The sequence below is a fragment of the Vipera berus genome (genome assembly GCF_964194415.1).
Source record: "Vipera berus genome assembly, chromosome: Z".
Lineage (NCBI taxonomy): Eukaryota > Metazoa > Chordata > Lepidosauria > Squamata > Viperidae > Vipera > Vipera berus.
The window spans coordinates 11363287-11381411 of record NC_138205.1 but is presented as its reverse complement, the minus strand read 5'-3'; the positions used below and the strand labels follow the sequence as shown (position 1 = coordinate 11381411).

At 39.3% G+C, this 18125-nt stretch overlaps 2 protein-coding genes across 2 annotated transcripts; both read left to right on the top strand.

Annotated features, from left to right (window-relative positions):
• Positions 1-22: 22 nt before the first annotated feature.
• On the top strand, positions 23-11527 carry LOC308678622 (uncharacterized protein; the record flags this gene model as incomplete). Its single annotated transcript, XM_081345849.1, has 2 exons — positions 23-938; positions 10590-11527. The coding sequence occupies 2 exons, from the start codon at positions 23-25 to the stop codon at positions 11525-11527; spliced, it is 1854 nt and encodes a 617-aa protein (XP_081201975.1).
• A 3958-nt stretch (positions 11528-15485) lies between these two features.
• Positions 15486-16412, top strand: LOC308678621 (olfactory receptor 4N5-like; the record flags this gene model as incomplete). The annotated part of the gene is made up of 1 exon (XM_081345848.1): positions 15486-16412. The coding sequence occupies one exon, from the start codon at positions 15486-15488 to the stop codon at positions 16410-16412; it is 927 nt and encodes a 308-aa protein (XP_081201974.1).
• Between the last annotated feature and the right edge of the window lie 1713 nt (positions 16413-18125).

The following is an 18125-nucleotide window of genomic DNA, read 5'->3' as shown; positions in this document are numbered from 1 at the left end:
ATTATTCTTCTACAGATCTAAGATGGAAAATGGAACTCATTCAGCAGTAACTGAATTTGTCCTCCAGGGATTAACATCAATCTGGGAGATACAGCTATTCTTTGGTGTTACCCTGCTGCTATTCTATATCATGCTCCTCCCTGTGAATATTCTTATAATTGTGACAATTCTGAAGAATCCCTCTTTGAAATCCCCCATGTTTTTCTTTTTGGCTCACCTGGCCTTTCTGGACATCATCTATAGCTTTGTCACCTATCCAAAGCTTTTCCTCAACATCATTTCTGATTGCAGAACAATCTCTTACTTAGGCTGTATCAATCAGATATTTTTCATTCATTTTCTGGGAGGAGCTGAGATGTTTCTCCTCATTGCCATGGCAGTTGACCGGTATGTAGCCATCTGCCATCCATTGCACTATGCCACAGTGGTAACCAGAGTTACTTGCTGGGCTATGGTAGTAGCTTCATGGCTTGGAGGTTTCATACATTCCATCATCCAGGTCATTCTCATAATTCCACTTCCATTCTGTGGCCCCAATGAGTTGAATAATATCTTTTGTGATGTCACCCAGATCATCCGATTGGCTTGTACCAATACCTACACTCTAGAATTCCTCATGTTTGCTAGCAGTGGCCTAATGAGTGTTGCATGCTGCCTCTTCCTCCTCATGTCCTATGGGGCACTGTTGTTGAAAGTAAGAATGGGCTCTGGTCCAAGGAAAAGCAAAACCTTTTCTACCTGCCTCACTCACATCATCGTCATCATCATTATGTTTGGTCCAGCCATCTATATCTACTGCCACCCTTTCCAAGAATACTCTTTCGACAAAGTGGTAGCCTTTTTTCACACTGTGGTCTTCCCTTTGATGAACCCTGTTATCTACACCTTGAAGAACAAGGAGATCCAAACTGGCATGTGGAGACTGATCAACAATATTAGTTTTATTTATTAAATGAATGCATTTAATGCATTTCATGTATTTCATTAATACATTAATACATTTTGAGATCTTTCAAAGGGAAGTATTATTTAGTGTTGCATTTTTGGTTATTAATTATTGGTTTTGGATTTTGCCTTTGAACAGCAGAAAAGCATTAAATTTTATAATATACTCTCAGACCAGTGGCGTACTGGGGATATCATAAGATAATTTATGATCCTCAATATGTTCTTATCAGCAAATCTGATAATCTATTCTATGATGTGGTGGATCGTGGTTCTAGCAAATCAGGAAGTTTGTGAAACCTTTGTGCAGTTCTGACATATTCAGTGTAATATTTTGTATTTGAAAAAACATAAAGCATCTCTGAGTCAACACGATGGGATTTTAACTCCAATTGATCTGAATGCTATGTGAGTGTCCCAAAGATGCTTTTTCATAAGGCAACTGGACTTTCTTGTTTTTCTTTGAAGCTTCGTCCAAGAAACTTCTTCAACTCTGACTGGATGGTGGAGAATGGAAAGATTTATACTCCTTGCAGACAGCTGGTGAATAGTGAATAGAATAGAGCTGGAAGGGACCTTGGAGGTCTTCTAGTCTGGCCCTCTGGTCAAGCAGGAGAACCTATACCATCTCAGACAAGTGACTGTCTAGTCTCTTCTTAAAAATCTCCAATGATGGAGCACCCACGATTTCTGGAGGCAAACTGTTCCACTGGTTGATTGTCCTCACTGTCAGGAAGTTTCTCCTTAATTCCAGGTTGCTTCTCTCTTTGATCAGTTTCCAACCATTGTTTCTTGTCCTTCCCTCTGGTGCTCTGGTGAACAAAGTAAACCCCTCTTCCTTGTGGCAGCCCCTCAGATACCAGAATACCATATCATGCGTCCCCTATTTCTTCTTTTCTTTAGCCAAACCCAAGTCCCGTAGCCATTCTTCGTATGTTTTAGTCTCCAGGCCTTTGATCATCTTAGTTGCTCTTCTCTGAATTTTTTTCAATTTGGTGACCAAAATTGTATTCCAGGTGTGGTCTTACTAGGGTTTTATAAAGTGACACTAATACTTTGTGTGATCTTGATTCTATGCCTCTGTTTATACAACCCAGGATTGTGTTAGATTTTTTTGGTTGCTGCTGCACACTGCTGGCTCATGGTTAAGTGATCGTCCACTAGGACTCCAAGGTCCCTCTCACAGTTACTGTTTTTGAGCCAGGTCTCGCCTAATCTGTACTTGTACCTTTGATTCTTCCTGCCTAGGTGTAAAACTTTGCTTTTCTCCACATTGAAACTCATTTTGTTGGATAGGGCCCATTGTTCAAGTTTGTCTAGAACTTTTTGGATCCTGAGGTTGTCTTCTGGGGTGTTGGCTCCTCCTGTCAGTTTGGTGTCATCTACAAATTTGATGAGTTCCCCTTCAATTCCCTCATCTAAGTCATTTATGAAGATATTGAAGAGTACTGGGCCTAAGACAGAACCTTGTGGTGCTCCACTGCTTACTTCTCTTCATGTGGATGTAGTGACATTGAGGACTACTCATTGAGTACAGTTTGTCAGCCAGCTAGAGATTCATCTGGTGATGATGTTGTCTATTCCACCTTTTTTCTAGTTTACTAAAGAGTAGGTTGTGGTCTTTATCAAATGCCTTACTGAAATCTAAGTATACTACATCCACTGCATTTCACTGGTCTACTAGTTTAGTCCCTTTATCAAAGAATGACATAAGGTTGATTTGGCATGATCTGTTTTTAACAAACCCATGCTGGCTACTGGTTGTGACTTTGTTTGCTTCTAGTTGTTCGCAGATCTGTTTTTTGATTATCTTTTCTAGGATCTTCCCAGGTATTGATGTTAAACTGATTGGTCTGTAGTTTCCTGGGTCCGTTTTTTTTTTCTTCCTTTCTTGAAGATGGGAACCACATCAGCCCTTTTCCAATCCTCAGGTACTTCCCCAGTGCTCCAGGATTTATGAAAGATGTAGTGCAGTGGTTCTGAGATAACATCTGCCAGCTCTTTCAGAACTCTGGGATGTAATCTGTCAGGTCCTGGTGATTTATACTCTTCAAGGTCAGATAGGTGTTCTCTTATCATTTTCTTGCTTGTTTTAATTTTTGTTTCTAGTATGTCTTTTGCAGTGGGGTTTTTTTTTTGGGTATGTTGGGCTATAGTTTCTTTTTGTGTGAAGACTGATGCAAAGTATGAGTCAAGCAGCTCTGCTTTTCCCCTGTTGCCTGTTATTTCCTTGCCATCTTCTCTCTTTAGTGGGCCTACAGTTTTCTTGACTTTTTTCTTGTTGTTAATATTTTGGAAGAAACTTTTATTTTATTATCCCTGATTTCTGTTGCAAGACTTTGTTCATTCTGAGCCTTGGCTTTCCTGACTTCATCTTTACATGTTCTGGCTGTCTGCTGATAATTGGCCTTTGTTGTTGTTGTTAGTTGCGAAGTCGTGTCCGACCCATCGCGACCCTATGGACAATGTTCCTCCAGGCCTTCCTGTCCTCTACCATCTTCTGGAGTCCATTTAAGCTCATGCCTACTGCTTCAGTGACTCCATCCAGCCACCTCATTCTCTGTCGTCCCCTTCTTCTATTGCCCTCAATCTTTTGGCCTTAGGTGCCCCTCTTTCCATCTTTTGTATTTGTCCCTTTTGTCTTTCAGTTTGTCAGAGAGATCTTTGTGCAGCCATGCTGGTTTCTTCTTGGATTTCTTGTTTTTCTTTCTCAATGGTATTGTGCTGGTATGAGCTTTTATGATTGCCTTTTTCAGGGTTTCCCACACTACTTGGGTTGTTTTCTCCTTTAGGATTTTCATCCATGGGATCTTTCCTAGGTTCTCTCTGAGTTTGTGAAAGTCAGCTCTTTTGAAGTTTAAGATACGGGTTGGGTTGTTTTCTATTGCTAGTGTTTGCATTATATTAAATTCCAGTATGACATGGTCACTTTCACTTATCTGTGTTTACTCAGGTGACCCTGAAGACACAGATAAGCCTCCAGGTAGCACTAACATCTTGCTAAAAGAATCCAAATGACCAGCTATCTGCAAGGAGTATAAATTTTTCCATTCCCCACCATCCATTCAAAGCTGAAGAAGCTTCTTGGATGAAAAGCGAATCATCTTCAAAGAAAAATAAGAAAATCCAATTGCCTTGTGAAAAAGCATCTTTGGGATAACTATGACCTGGATGACTGAAAATCTCCATAGACATTTCGCTATGTGAGTGTATTACAAAAAAGGAGTCCATGAAGATTTTATTCCATTAGTCGTGGCTGACTATAGGGGTCGATGCTCATCTCTGTTGCAAAACCATTGAGCCAGCGCTGTCTGAAGACATTTCTGCTGTCGTGGCCAGCATGATGTTAATCTGACTGTATACTTTGTGCCTAATAATAGTGATAGAAATAAAGCACACTTTCTTGAATAAAGTAAAATCTCCTTTGAGTCCTCTGCAACTCATGGTGACTGCATGCATATTTATGTACAGTATATCTCCTACATAGTCATTCATCATTGTCCTTATATGACCATATCTTTTTCGCATTGAGATTGTCTCACATGGAATTGTCCACACCAAGTTGTCATGCAGCCAGGGTGTGGTGAGTTGTCCCACGATGAGTTGACCACTGCGAGAAAGCCTTGGCGAGTTGACTGTGGTAAGATGGCCATGGCAAGTTGGTGGCAACAAATTGACCCATTTCAGAGCCCAACCTATGGTATGGAAGAGCATCCCCACAGAGATATGGACCAAATCCTCTTAAGAGTCCAGAAAACTCTGAAATGTGAATTTGGTCCCAAGCTTGGTGAGGTTGGCATATTATTGTTTAACTAGAGTCCCTTTTTGGTGTTGTTTATAAGATTTATTTACTTTGGGCTGTTCATTTGGTTTGATGTATTATCTGGTTTTATGGATTTTCCAGTTTTGAACATGACCCAGAGTCCGTTAGTATCTGGCAGCAAATAAAAAGTTCAAGTCAAGTCAAATCAAGTCATGTCAAGTCAAGTCAAGTTAAGCCAAGTCAAGTCAAATCATAAGAACAGAACAGAACAGAACAAAGCAAAGAACAGAACAGAACATAAACATAACATGTGAGGTTTGCCAGTTGGCCTGGGGTTTTCCAATGGGTCTTCCTTCAAAGTCGGTACTGATTGCCTTTTGGGGATTAGCTGAGATCAGGTCAATTCTGCCATCTAATGGGACTATTTGTGAACATTAAAGTAAATAAACTTCCAATCTGTTCCATAATCTGTTTTGTTGTTTAAAAAAGTCCATCAACAATTCTTCTACCAATCAGAACAGAGGAAACCTGCTTCAGGTCTATTTATTTAGCCAGAATTGGACAAACCAAATCTCACAAAACTTTTTGGTTCTAGAAGTTCCTCTTTGGGAAAAAAGAAATGGCTGTAAATTAGTCCTGATGATGTTGCCTAGTTGGGTAATGAAACATCTGCAAGAATGTCTGCACTGCACAAAGAGATGAGGACTTTAATTAACACTTTGAAAGGTACCAGTTTGGGGGGAAAAATCAGATCTAGTTAATAAATTTAATGGAGAACAAGTTTTCAAAACTATTTGCCTGGAATTCATTTTTTTAATAAGGACCTTGGAGAGAACTTGAAGGAATCTTACACTAGGGATCAGTTTGTCCAGGGAAATCCAGAATCTTTTGGCTGTCTGATGACACACATTTGTAGAAATGCACGAGTGTCAGAACTTAAATGCAAGGAACCTTCCCTTTCCTTCCCCTTTCTGTAATTCCCCCTTTCCCATCACATAATCTTCTTAGTAGGCATGGGAAGAAAAGTGAATTAGAGGAAGGCCAATGGAAGGCCAGAGTAAAAGTTTGAGGGGCTGTGTTCAATTCTTCTAAAAACTCTTTAATTAAGGTTCCAAAACTATGCTTAAATTTAAGTTTTGTTTTGAATATTCCCCTGGTCCCATCCCAGCAATATCTACATAATCATCAGCACTACTTCTAATTTATTTGAAGTATTATAAAGAAATACGTGCTGTTTTCTACTTAGCATATATTTTTATGGGACAGGTATGCAACTTATAGATATTCTGGGTGATATGAAATCCCACCAATATTCTGATTTTTGTTTCTTTCTAAAATAGATTTACTTCATTTTTGCCAGTCCTCATATAACTAGATAGATGGGGCTGGTGAATATTTTTACAGGGTGGAAGCATGAAACTGATTTGGGTTCAGTATATATGTTTTAGTGAAATATATGCAATTAGTGAAAGAAAAAGGGCACTGATAAATTAGAAGGATTTTTGAACTCCTCTCATTTCTGAGAATGTTCTCTCATTCCCCAATAACTCCATCACCAAGGATCCCCTTCTCCAAATTCCATTTTTGCATCTCAGTCTGTTTAATCCAGTTCCTCGGCAGATCTCATTTCAAGCCTTGACCGAGAAGGAGAGCAAAAGTGAGAAAAACCACATCTTGCCATTATTCTTCATTGATGATCAAGTGTTCAAGATTGCCGAGATTGCAAATTTAATAGCAAGAGAGAGCAAACTAACATTCTTCTATTATTGCCATGTCTTTTGGAAATATCAATCAGAGAAAGTTAGAACTTGAACTATATGGCTTGCAACCTTATTGTCCAACCTCTGATCCAATATGTTGCACAATTCCACCTTCAGAAATGTTTTCATGAATTACCTCTAGACTAAGATCCTCCCTGCCAGCAAGTTCAGCTTCAAAGACTGATTTCAGGTAAGAAGGCACTCAGGTGAGAGTCTCCCTGAACAGTCACATACAGTGGTAGCCCAGAGTTAATATGTTACTTTTAGAAGTCTATATGTTTTTAGCTCCAGCATCAGAAGCTGCTTCCTCATAAAATGGAGAGACCTGGGCTGGAAGTTACAAAAACCACCAACTTTAGATGTGGGTTGGTTGGTTGGTTTGTTTTTTCCTGAGTTCATCCACCAGGATTGATGGATTGATTCACTGATTCACTCTATGAAAAGTTGATTTTTTAATAATAATAATAATAATAATCCAGAAGGTATCAACTGGGCCAGAATGCAGTGATGATGTTACTGGCTCAGGCACCTTAATTTGCAAGGTCCTGTGCTAACAGATTTGTGTGGGATGCCAATCTGTTATTGCATCTGGATCAAGAAGCTCACATTTGTAGAAAGTAGGTAAGGTCTCCTTCGAGTCTTTTTTTACCTCCTGGTGGCTTCACAGGTATGAAGACAACAGATTTCTCCTCCACATTTAAATGAGGCAGAAGCGCTGACAAGTCTTCAGTATTTTCGGGGAACTGATGTTTTAACTTGGATTCCTTAAACTGTTAATGTCCACCCATAACCGACTTTGCATCAGATAGTTTTATTATTTGATAATACAAAGACAGTCATGAACCATAGCATCCAGTTGAACATAAATAATAATAATAATAATAATAATAATAATAATAATAATAATAATAATAATAATAATAAGAAGAAGAAGAAGAAGAAGAAGAAGAAGAAGAAGAAGAAGAAGAAGAAGAAGAAGAAGAAGAAGTTGGAAGGGATCTTGGAGGTCATCTAGTCCAATCCCCTGCTCAGGCAGGAAACCCTATGCCATTTCAGGCAAATGGCTGTCCAGTCTCTTCTTAAAAACTTCCAGTGTTGGAGCATTCACCACCTCTTGAGGCAGGTTGTTCCATTGGTTAATTGTTCTAACTGTCAGGAAGTTTCTCCTTAGTTCTAGGTTGCTTCTCTCCTTGACTAGTTCCCATATAAAAATAGAAGTGTACAGTATTAACACTTAAATCAAAACTAGTGGAACAGAAAACACAATTTGGGCTGCTTTTTTATACAATAACGGTCTTGGAAATTAAAGCACTACATCTCATTACAGTACAGTGACTGACTTGAATAAACCTTATTACGAAGTTTCATCATTAAAGGACAACTTGGTCAACCAAAGGGTCTGCCAGCAATTTTAAGAGAGGACAACAAATGGTAAGTTCTTAATTTATTTCTAGCCATCAGCTCCATCCCATATCTTTTATTTTCAGTTCTTGCATGCTTCCTCCAGATTCTTCCATGCAAAGCACATTTTCCGATTGCTGTTCAGAGGAGAAGACAAGGACTCACTTGACAGAACAGATCAGGGTTTTTTTCCTCAACCAAAAGGGTTTTTTTTCACCTCTTATCTTTGGGTTGCTACCAGATCACTTTTTTTTTCTGAGCCCTTAACAACTCTCAGATCCTCTCTGCTGTAGTAGTAGATAGGCTGTGGGACTAGGATTGTGGAGATCCAGGTTTTGCCACGGAAGATTGCTGAGTGACTTCAGATCACTTGCTCTCTATCCCTCTCTCAACATACCACACTGAGAACTTGGGGGGGGAGTGGAAGAAGGGAATATGTATTACCCTTGCAGCTGCTAGAAAAAAGGTGGGGGGGTTAACGTAAAGTGTTAATGCCTCCTTACAATGCCTTGGTAAAACCACACTTGGAATATTGCATCCAGTTTGGGTTGCCACGATATAAAAGATGTTCAGAATTCTAGAAAGAGTGCAGAGAAGAGCAACAAAGATGATTAGGGGACTGGTGGATAAAACATTTGAAGAATGGTTGCAAGAATTGGGTATGTCTTGTTCAGTGAAAAGAAGGACTAGGAGACATATGATAGCAGTGTTCCAATATTTGAGGGGCTGCCACAAAGAAGAGGGGGGTCAAGCTATTCTCCAAAGCACCTGAAGGCAGGTCAAGAAGCAACATATTGAAAATAATCAAGGAGAGATCACCCTGGAACTAAGGAGACAGTTAGAACAATTACTCAATGGCAAGGCTTGCCTCCAGGACTTGTGGATGCTCCAGCACTGGAGGTTTTTAAGAAGAAATTGGACAGACATTTGTCTGAAATGGTATAGGGTCTCCTGCTTGAGGAGGGCAGTGGACTTGAAGATCTTCAAGTTCATTTCCAACTCTGTTATTCTGAGTTATACAGGTAGGCTGAGAATTCAGAATGTGTTAATACTTTCTCAGGAGCTGAGTGGTAAGTCCTTTCAACATAGTTCCTTTGCAGCCAGTTGAGAGACCCTCACTTCACGTCACATCCATTCAGACCCTCACCTCAAGTCATATCCAGTCATAGACTCTATCTATGGTACAAGTAACATGTTGTCTCAGTTGAAATCATAATGAATAATGAGCTGCTGATCTTAAAACAGAGTGATGGTAGCAGCTTTCTGTGACAAAAGAATTCTACATTGGTTACTACTGAATTTTGTCTATTTTCAAAATTCCCTCTCTCTTGATGTTACTGCCTCATGTAGAAATAGAGAAATCCTGACTTTGTTTTGGTGGGGGAGGGGAGGCAACTGTAGGGCACATTTTAAGTCATCTTCTCTTCTGATTATCAATCGGACCCATTTTGGTCAATGGGATACTCTCTAATGAATTAGACCTTAAAAATGCTTCACAGGGAGTAAAAGTATAGCTTTATTGAGTTATTGAATCCATTTGTATACTATATCATGTTCCACATTAAAACAGGCTAATGCAGCTGTCCCCAATCTTAGATCCTACAAATATGTTGAATCAGAATTCCAGGCTAGGGGTTGTAATTTGTCAGTTACAGAGGGTACCAGATTTGGGGAAGCTTAAGATAAACATTTTCCTGGAGAGTAAGAAGTGCTAGAAAATGTTAAAGGATCATGTTCTCTTAAAATTGACTGTGAAGTGTCTATGCATCTAATGATGCTGATGTTATCCATTCAGTCATGTCTGACTCTTGGTGATTCTATAGGATTCTCCACATCTTCTGATCTTGCACTATTTCTTTGAGTTATTCTATGCTCTGATAGCTTGTTAGCTTTGATAGTGTCCAGCCACAATGTTTTTTTGATGGCCTGGTTTCCCTTTACCATTAACTTTTCCAAACATAATAGCTTTCTCCAGTGAATTCCCCTGCACGACATGGCCAAAGTAAGTGAGACACGGGTTTATGATTTTCCCTTCTAGTGACACACCTGGTGTTATGCATCCCAGTACTTGATTGTTAGCCACCTTTGCTATCCAACAATGCAACTAAAAGGGGTAGGAGTTGATCAGGCTAAACTAGAGGGAAGGGTCAAATGCATCATCAGTCATGAGTTCCTGGACACCCACAAGAGATCTTAGTCCAGCTCACCTTGAATGCCTTTCTTAACTCCCGCTAATTTCCCTTGACCATTAGTAGCTCAGATTCTTGTAGAGAGCTTAAGCTTTCAATAAATCTTTATACTTATTTGAACTGCCCGAATCTCCTGATTTCCCTGGCATTCAACAGATGGCAATAACAGGATAACACAATAAAGGTGGGAACAACAATCCATATGGTCAATAAGAGTGAAAATAGAAAACTAATTTTCTTGTAAGGCAGGATTTAGCCTTTCTGGTTGGTTATCTTAGACTCTGAAATCCAGAATATCCGGAAGGATCCAGCCTTTTAATAACTATTTCAGATTAGAGTTCCTCCTAAGGAAATATTAATGAATGGTTCCTAGGAAAACAGATGGTCCAGACAGATTCTGAGATCCAACTAGGATTAAAAACCTACTGTCCCCAGGACTACTAGATCCATTGCTGGGATATATTTGGAATTGCATAAAGTTAAATGGAAAAAAATTAAGACTGATTCCTTAAAATTTATATCCCTTTACAGGTATAAGGATGGAAAATAAAACTTATTCACCAGTGACTGAATTTGTCCTCCAGGGATTATCACAAATCTGGGAATTTCGGGTATTATTTTGTGGTCTTCTGCTGCTCTTCTGTTTCACCATTCTTCCTGGGAATATCCTCATTGTTGTAACAATTCTGCAGAATCCCTCTCTGGAATCTCCCATGTTTTTCTTCTTGGCCAACCTGGCCTTGATTGATATCTTTTACAGCTGTGTCACCCATCCAAAGCTCATCCTCAACATCTTTTTTGGTTGGATGACAATCTCCTATTCAGGCTGTATCACTCAGATATTTTTCATTCATTTTCTAGGAGGAGCTGAGATGTTCCTCCTCTTTGCCATGGCTATTGACAGGTATGTAGCCATCTGCCATCCATTGCATTATACCATGGTGGTAACCAGGGTCATTTGTTGGGCTATGGTAGTAATTTCGTGGCTTGGAGGATTGATACATTCCATCATCCAGGTTATTTTCATCATTTTACTTCCATTTTGTGGTCCCAATGAGTTGGATAACTTCTTTTGTGATATCACTCAGATTATCAGATTAGCTTGTGCCAACATCTACACTCTAGAATTTGTCATGTTTTTTAGCAGTGGTATACCAAGCGTTGTATGTTTCATTCTCCTTCTTATATCCTATGTGGCACTGCTGATGAAAGTGAGGATGGGCTCCAGTATAGGAAAAAACAAAGCCTCTTCTATCTGTATCACTCACATCATTATCATCTTCATCATGTTTGGTCCAGCCATCTACATCTACTGCCACCCTTTCCGAGATTACCCACTGGACAAAGTGGTGGCCTTTTTCCATGCTATGGTCTTCCCTTTAATGAACCCTGTGATCTACACCTTGAGGAACAAGGAGATCCAAATTGCCATGCGGAGACTACTTGTGAATATTAAAACTAGCAGATAAATAGCAATAGCAATGGCATTTAGACTTATATGTCACTTCACAGTGCTAAGCAGTTTACAGAATCAGCATATTGCCCCCAACAATCTGGGTCCTGACTTTACCCACCTCGGAAGGATGGAAGGCTGAGTCAACAATAACAAGATTGGTTTGTTAATTTTTTCCCCAGGAAGATTTTAAGTTGAAAACAAGAAGAAAAAAAAGTGGAGTTGAAAGGCTTTATATGTTTTCTTATTCTCAGTTGAGAGAAAGATTTAAGCTTGATAGAAGAATTATGAGTCTGAAAATGGTAAGACTGAATTAGACGTGAAACTGTGTAGAAGTGAAGAAACTGCTAATATGTATAAACCTTTATTGAATGATTCCACAATAGGCTCAGTGTGGCATTTTTGCTAATTAATTCTAGTTTCCTGGGATGGTAGTATATAACAAAACAGAAAAATTAAACTAACCATGTGTAGTGGGGCAGTCTGAATCATATAAAACCAGGCACATCATCAGAAGACAACATGATGACTGGATAGTGAGACGGATGGTATATAAATTAAATAAATACAAGACATGTTTCTGGGGACTGTTTGAGGAGCAGGGTTCTTGATGGAAATAGACTTTCTGAAGCCAGCACCCTATTGATTGATTGGATGATAATTCCCATCATCCCGCCATTACCTGTTCTGTTCCAGCCTACTACTGGCCCTGAAGAAATGTCAGGGACAACCCCTTTTCAATAGTCAATAGGCTGAAAGTAAGCCAACCAAATTTATTTACACAAATGAAATGAAACAGATCCAAAACAGAGCAAAACAAATACTAACATGACTAAATCAGAAGCTGTTCAAACGGTTGCCTTCAGCAACCAGCACCTCCCACACATTCCCCTTTTAAACACAGTTTCAAGGCGTGGCTTCTCTTTGCCTCCTCCCGAGGTGCCTCATTGCCTTCCTTTGTTCACTCCTGCTTGTCTGCCTCCTGCTTTGAGCGTCCTTGAACAAAGCCAGCTGTGAATCATCTTCGTCCAAGCTTTCAGGCTCACACAGCTGGGTCTGAGGAGGAACAAGATGGGAGGGGCCTGGCTGAGAGCTCTGTGATGCCTCAGAACTTTCTTCTGCAGGCTCTCCAATCCCCTCCTCCTCCTCCTCCTCCTCAGAATTGTCTGATTCAGCTGCTGAACCCACAGGCTGACACTGAATCACAACATTACCTGAATAGATGGTCTCTGTGATTTAAGACACCTACAGAGTAGGTTTGCTTGGGGAAAATCCAATGCAGAATTGCTTTCAAAAAAGTTTGACTAGCGTGAACTTTTTAATAAGGTCCTTGGAGACCAGCAGAAAGAATCGTACACAAGGGCCCGGTTTATCCAGGGACACCCACAATCTTCTAGCTTGCTCAAAGGAGAAGTATTATACCTGTGAAGATCAATAATTACTTGATAGGTAGAATGGAAGAGGTATATGGCCATCTTACCCATTTCATTTCCTCACTTCCTCCAAGGCATCCAACTGTCCATCTCACTCACAATGGCAACTAGACCTTGGAAGGAATGAGAGCAAGACGCTGACATAGGACTAAGGCAAAAGACTCAGGGGATGAATTCACTTTCTGAAAATACTGCTCAGTAGTGGCCCAATGGGCTCCTTTCTTTTCTTACATTACTTTCTGCTATCAAAGAAGAATGCATTGGTTTATTAAAGCTCTTCCCAATTGTGTATTGAAGTTCACCTGGGAACATTCACTCTTTTCAACCTTGTCAATGGGGGACTTCATAGTTTTTTATGAGACTGAAATGCAATAAAGAGATAACATCTCACAGAATCTGGGCCTGCTTAATACTGGACTAACAATTTTTGATCTCCAAATTCAGAAAGAAAGAAAAAAGAAACAACCCAGTCCTTAGATATTTGTTAAACAGGCTTACTAATATGCAATTTTTGTATTTCCTTTTGAATAGATGGATAGCTACCTTTATATTTCTGATGTTCCTGCTATCATGATGTTGAACAAAAAATTGGTTCTGAGTTCAGAACCAATATTCGGAGTTCAGAATATTTACTTTATGGAAATAGATCCATTTGATGGAAGAAAACAGGGACAGCTAAAGCAGGCAGTTAAGAACAATATCGGAACTTCTCCTCCATCCAAGAATGTATAGTTAGTCCCAGCTAACTCTAAAATTAATCACCCATGTTTGCATCTCAGTTCTTTTTCTCTAGTTCCAACACAAACCTCATTCTAAGATTGGGAGGGAGGGAAGGAGGAAGCAAGGAAAGAAACTCCCAACTATGAAGGGGATATTTTTTTGTGCTTGGTCTGACTGATGATTACTGAGAGATGATTTGGGGTAGCTAGTCAACCATCAATTTAATAGAGATGATCAGCCAACAACCATAATATAATTCCTACTAGAGACTGCATTGTAGGAAACAAGCAAAGTGAAAATAAGGCCAGGAACAACATTTGAGAAGAGCTTAAGGTAAGGCTTGACGTGTTACTATTTTTAACAACAGTTTTATCTACTGACATGATTCCATTTTCTATTTCCATGTGCCTCCCTGTTGCTTGATATTTTAATTGGCATTTCAAGGATTGCTCTAATTCACTTTATGAAAAGGGTAGTTTGTATGAGTAGAGATGATTTGAAAAGCAGGCAACACATATATTCATTGAAGGAACAAAGTCACCTTGTAGGGGAGATGGGTGGCACAGCGACTTAATAAATAAATACATTTTTAAATATAACTGAAGATGTCCGTAGGGCACAAGGATGTTGAAAGATCTCTCCTTCCAGATAAATCCTATATGCAGACCCTCAAAAGGTGCTTGGAACTAAGTAATTTTATTACTGACATTATTCTATTTTCTATTTCCATGTGCCCTCCTGTTGCTTGATATTTGAATTTGCATTTCAAAGATTGCTCTAATTCACGTTATGAGTAGGGTACCTTTTTGTGGGTAGAGGTGACTTGAGAAAACATCTATTCAATGAAGGAATGAATATATTTTAGATAAAACTAAGAAGGCCGATAGGGCACAGTGATTTTGAAAGATCTTTCCTTCCAGATATAAGCAGACCCCCAAAAAGATGTGTTTGAAATTAAGTGCCTCTTCAACAACTTGTAAGTTCAGTTTAACTTCTCAATTTGCAGAGTAAAATTCTTTATTGTAGGCAAAAACAAAGCCTTTTCAAATTGGGGATCTGCTATGAACAAGGAGACTGTTCAAAGACTTTGATCATTTTAACAGTAAACATTGGATCCTTACCTGTCCTATTCAGAAAGGTGCTGGTTACAATGTACTAGTTTTGAAATGAATCGGACCTCACCTCCAGGGAATTAGAACAATTAATCTGTGAAAAGGCTTGCCTCCCAAAGTTGGGAATGCTCCAACAGTGAACATTTTTAAGAAGAGGTTAGATAACCATTTGTCTGAAATGGTATAGGGCAGGGGTAGGCAACCTTGGTTCTTTTATGACTTGTGGACTTCAACTCCCAGAATTCCTGAGCCAGCATGGCTGGCTCAGGAATTCTAGGAGTTGAAGTCCACAAGTCATAAAAGAACCAAGGTTGCCTACCCCTGGATAGGGTTTCCTGCCTGGACTAGGATTGGATTAGCAGATCTGCAAGGTCCCTTCCAACTCTATTATTCTGAATATGGAACATCAGATGGCCCAGACAGAGGAAAAAGTAAGCAGCTTAGGCAGACCAGTGGACACTTGCCTTCCAAACAACTACTTTAAAAGCTGCAAACATGACCATGTACAGAAACAGAAAACAAAGGATTTGTGGCACAATCATATGTGGGCTGCAAAGTACAAGAAAAAAACCTGAATGGCAGTAAAGAGTGACACTGTTTTCTCTTGCCTAGATGTTTGTATACAAGAGGGGGGAAAGCCTTACTTGTTACAAATTTCCTCCCATTTAATATTCCCATCACTATTCCACTACAGGAATACACAAAAAGGATGGTCTCAGGCAACCACACCGAGTTTGTTCTTGAAGGGTTGGCAGAGACCAGGGAACTGCAAGTCTTGCTCTGTGTCCTCCTCTTGATCTTCTACCTCATCATTCTTCCTGGAAACATTCTCATCATTGTGACTATTTGGAAAGATCCTCAATTAGGGGCTCCCATGTTTTTCTTCTTGGCCAACCTGGCTTTGATGGACATTTGCTACAGCTGTGTCACCCCTCCAAAGTTGATAGTCAGCCTCTTCTCTGGATGCCAAACTATCTCATTCACAGGTTGCCTGACACAGATTTTTTTCATCCACTTTCTAGGTGGAGCTGAGGTCAGTCTCCTTATGTCCATGGCATTTGATCGGTTGGTGGCCATCTATTTTCCATTGCATTATATAACTATTATCACCAAGCCAGTTTGCTGGGCTTTAGTGGTGACTGCATGGGCTGAAGGATTCATGCATTCCATAACTCAAATCATTCTCATCCACCCACTCCCTTTTTGTGGTCCCAATAAATTAGACAACTACTTCTGTGATGTCACCCAAATAATCAGGTTGGCTTGCACCAACACCTACAGTCTAGAATTTGTTATGTTTATCAACAGTGGCCTTACAACTGCTGGATGCTTCATCCTCCTTCTCATTTCCTATGGGGCACTGCTGATCAAAGTGAGGACAAGTACCAGCCAAGGGAAGAGCAAAGCATCTTCTACGTGCATCACTCACATCATCATTGTTTTCATCATGTTTGGTCCAGCCATTTACCTCTACTGTCACCCCTTCTATGACTTTCCCTTTGACAAAATGGTGGGCTTTCTCCACATTGTGGTTTTCCCTTTGATGAATCCTATGATTTACACACTGAGGAATAAGGAAGTCAAGGTTGCCATGTGGAGACTGTTGAAGAACTGCAACATTCAGTGGGAGAAGTAAAAGAAATTTATTTTTATTGTTTAATTTCCTTGTACTGGACTTCATAACCATACAGCAGTCTCTTTTGTGTGACTGTCAATGTCTGATACAATGTCTAACATTGGCATGTAATTCTATTTTTTTTAATAAATGAAAATCAAATCTTTCCTTCTTTATCTAATAATGAAATTTGCTGATAGGAACATTCATTTATTTTTTAGATAATCTTGGTTGCTTGTACCAGATTATTTTAATGCCATTTGTAAACATATACTCTGTATAATTTTGAGGATCATCAGCAAAGAGAAAACCATTTTTGGATGACTGGATAATGTATTGATTGCCATAAATCTAATGTAATAATTTCCCAACCTGGATAACTTCCAGAACATTGGTTGTCACTATTCTCAACAATCACCATATTGACTAGACAATTATGGAAATTGAAGTTCACGTATTGGGAAATTGCCCAGATCAAAAACCACTGACCTAATGTAATACCTGCAAAAAAGATTTCTGTAAACCACTTCTGATGTAATTATATAAATGAGACAGTTTTCCAATATTCAAGGGATACATTTTCAGAGTTTTCTGTGGAAGACAAAACTGTATAAATGTGTACAGAATCCTTCTAGGTTAGATATGTGAATGATACAAATTGGTTGCAGAAAGTGGATTTGGTTTATGCATTTAGCTTTGTGGCATAATACTTTGTTACACAATGAAGACTAATTTTCAATGTCAATTTTAATATGGAATTATTCTTCAGGAGATACTATACCATTCCAGACAAGTGACTTTTCAGTCTCTTCTTAAAAACCTCCAGTGATGAACCACCCACAACTTCTGAAGGCAGTTTGTTACACTGGTTAATTGTTTATAGTTAATTATTAATATTTATTGACTGCACATATAGCCACATATATGATGAATATTTCTTTTTCCACCTCACCATATTTTGTTCCACTCAACCATCAGCTGCCATTTAGAATAACTCCTATTAACTATCACAATGAAATTAAAATACAATCAAAGCAGAATTAAAATTATATTTCAATCAAACCAGTCAAAACAGTAAAGATGATAAAGATGAATCCACTTTAGGTTTTCCAAGGGAAAAGATAGAAGGTCCCAAAATTTTCTACAAGTCTCACAACTGTCCTTTTACCACATCAGGAAGATACCATAGGAAAGAAAGTTGATAAAGACATAACTTTGTTCTTTCTTTCAACCACGCGATCAGATGTCTCCCAGGACAGTGTTTCTTATCCTTGACAACCTGAAGATGTCTGGACTTCAACTTCCAGAATTCCACAGCTAGCTCAGCTGGCTGTGGAATTCTGGGAGTTGAAGTCCAGACATTTTCAAGTTGCCAAGATTGAGAGACACTGATGTTGAAAGAAAAATCATCAGGATCCAGTCCAAGCTGGGAATAAAGAAAATGGAGGCTGTTTGGAAGGAAGATTCTTTATTGAGTTGCCAGAAACTTCAGTGACACTGCATGTGTTTCTGGGGTGGCTGAACACATGGAACTGGCAATGGTGGGTTTTATACCATCTTGGGCTTTTGTGTTTGGAGATGTTCCTGTGGCATGAACTTTGGCCTGAGATTCAGTGTGCCCTTTTGGTATTCTAATGGTGCTGGGTTAATCCTATTATGTCCTAAAGGCCATGTCCTGCTTCTCTGGGACTGGGGCTGATGGCTATGTCCTGTGTTGGATGTTTGGGTGAGCGG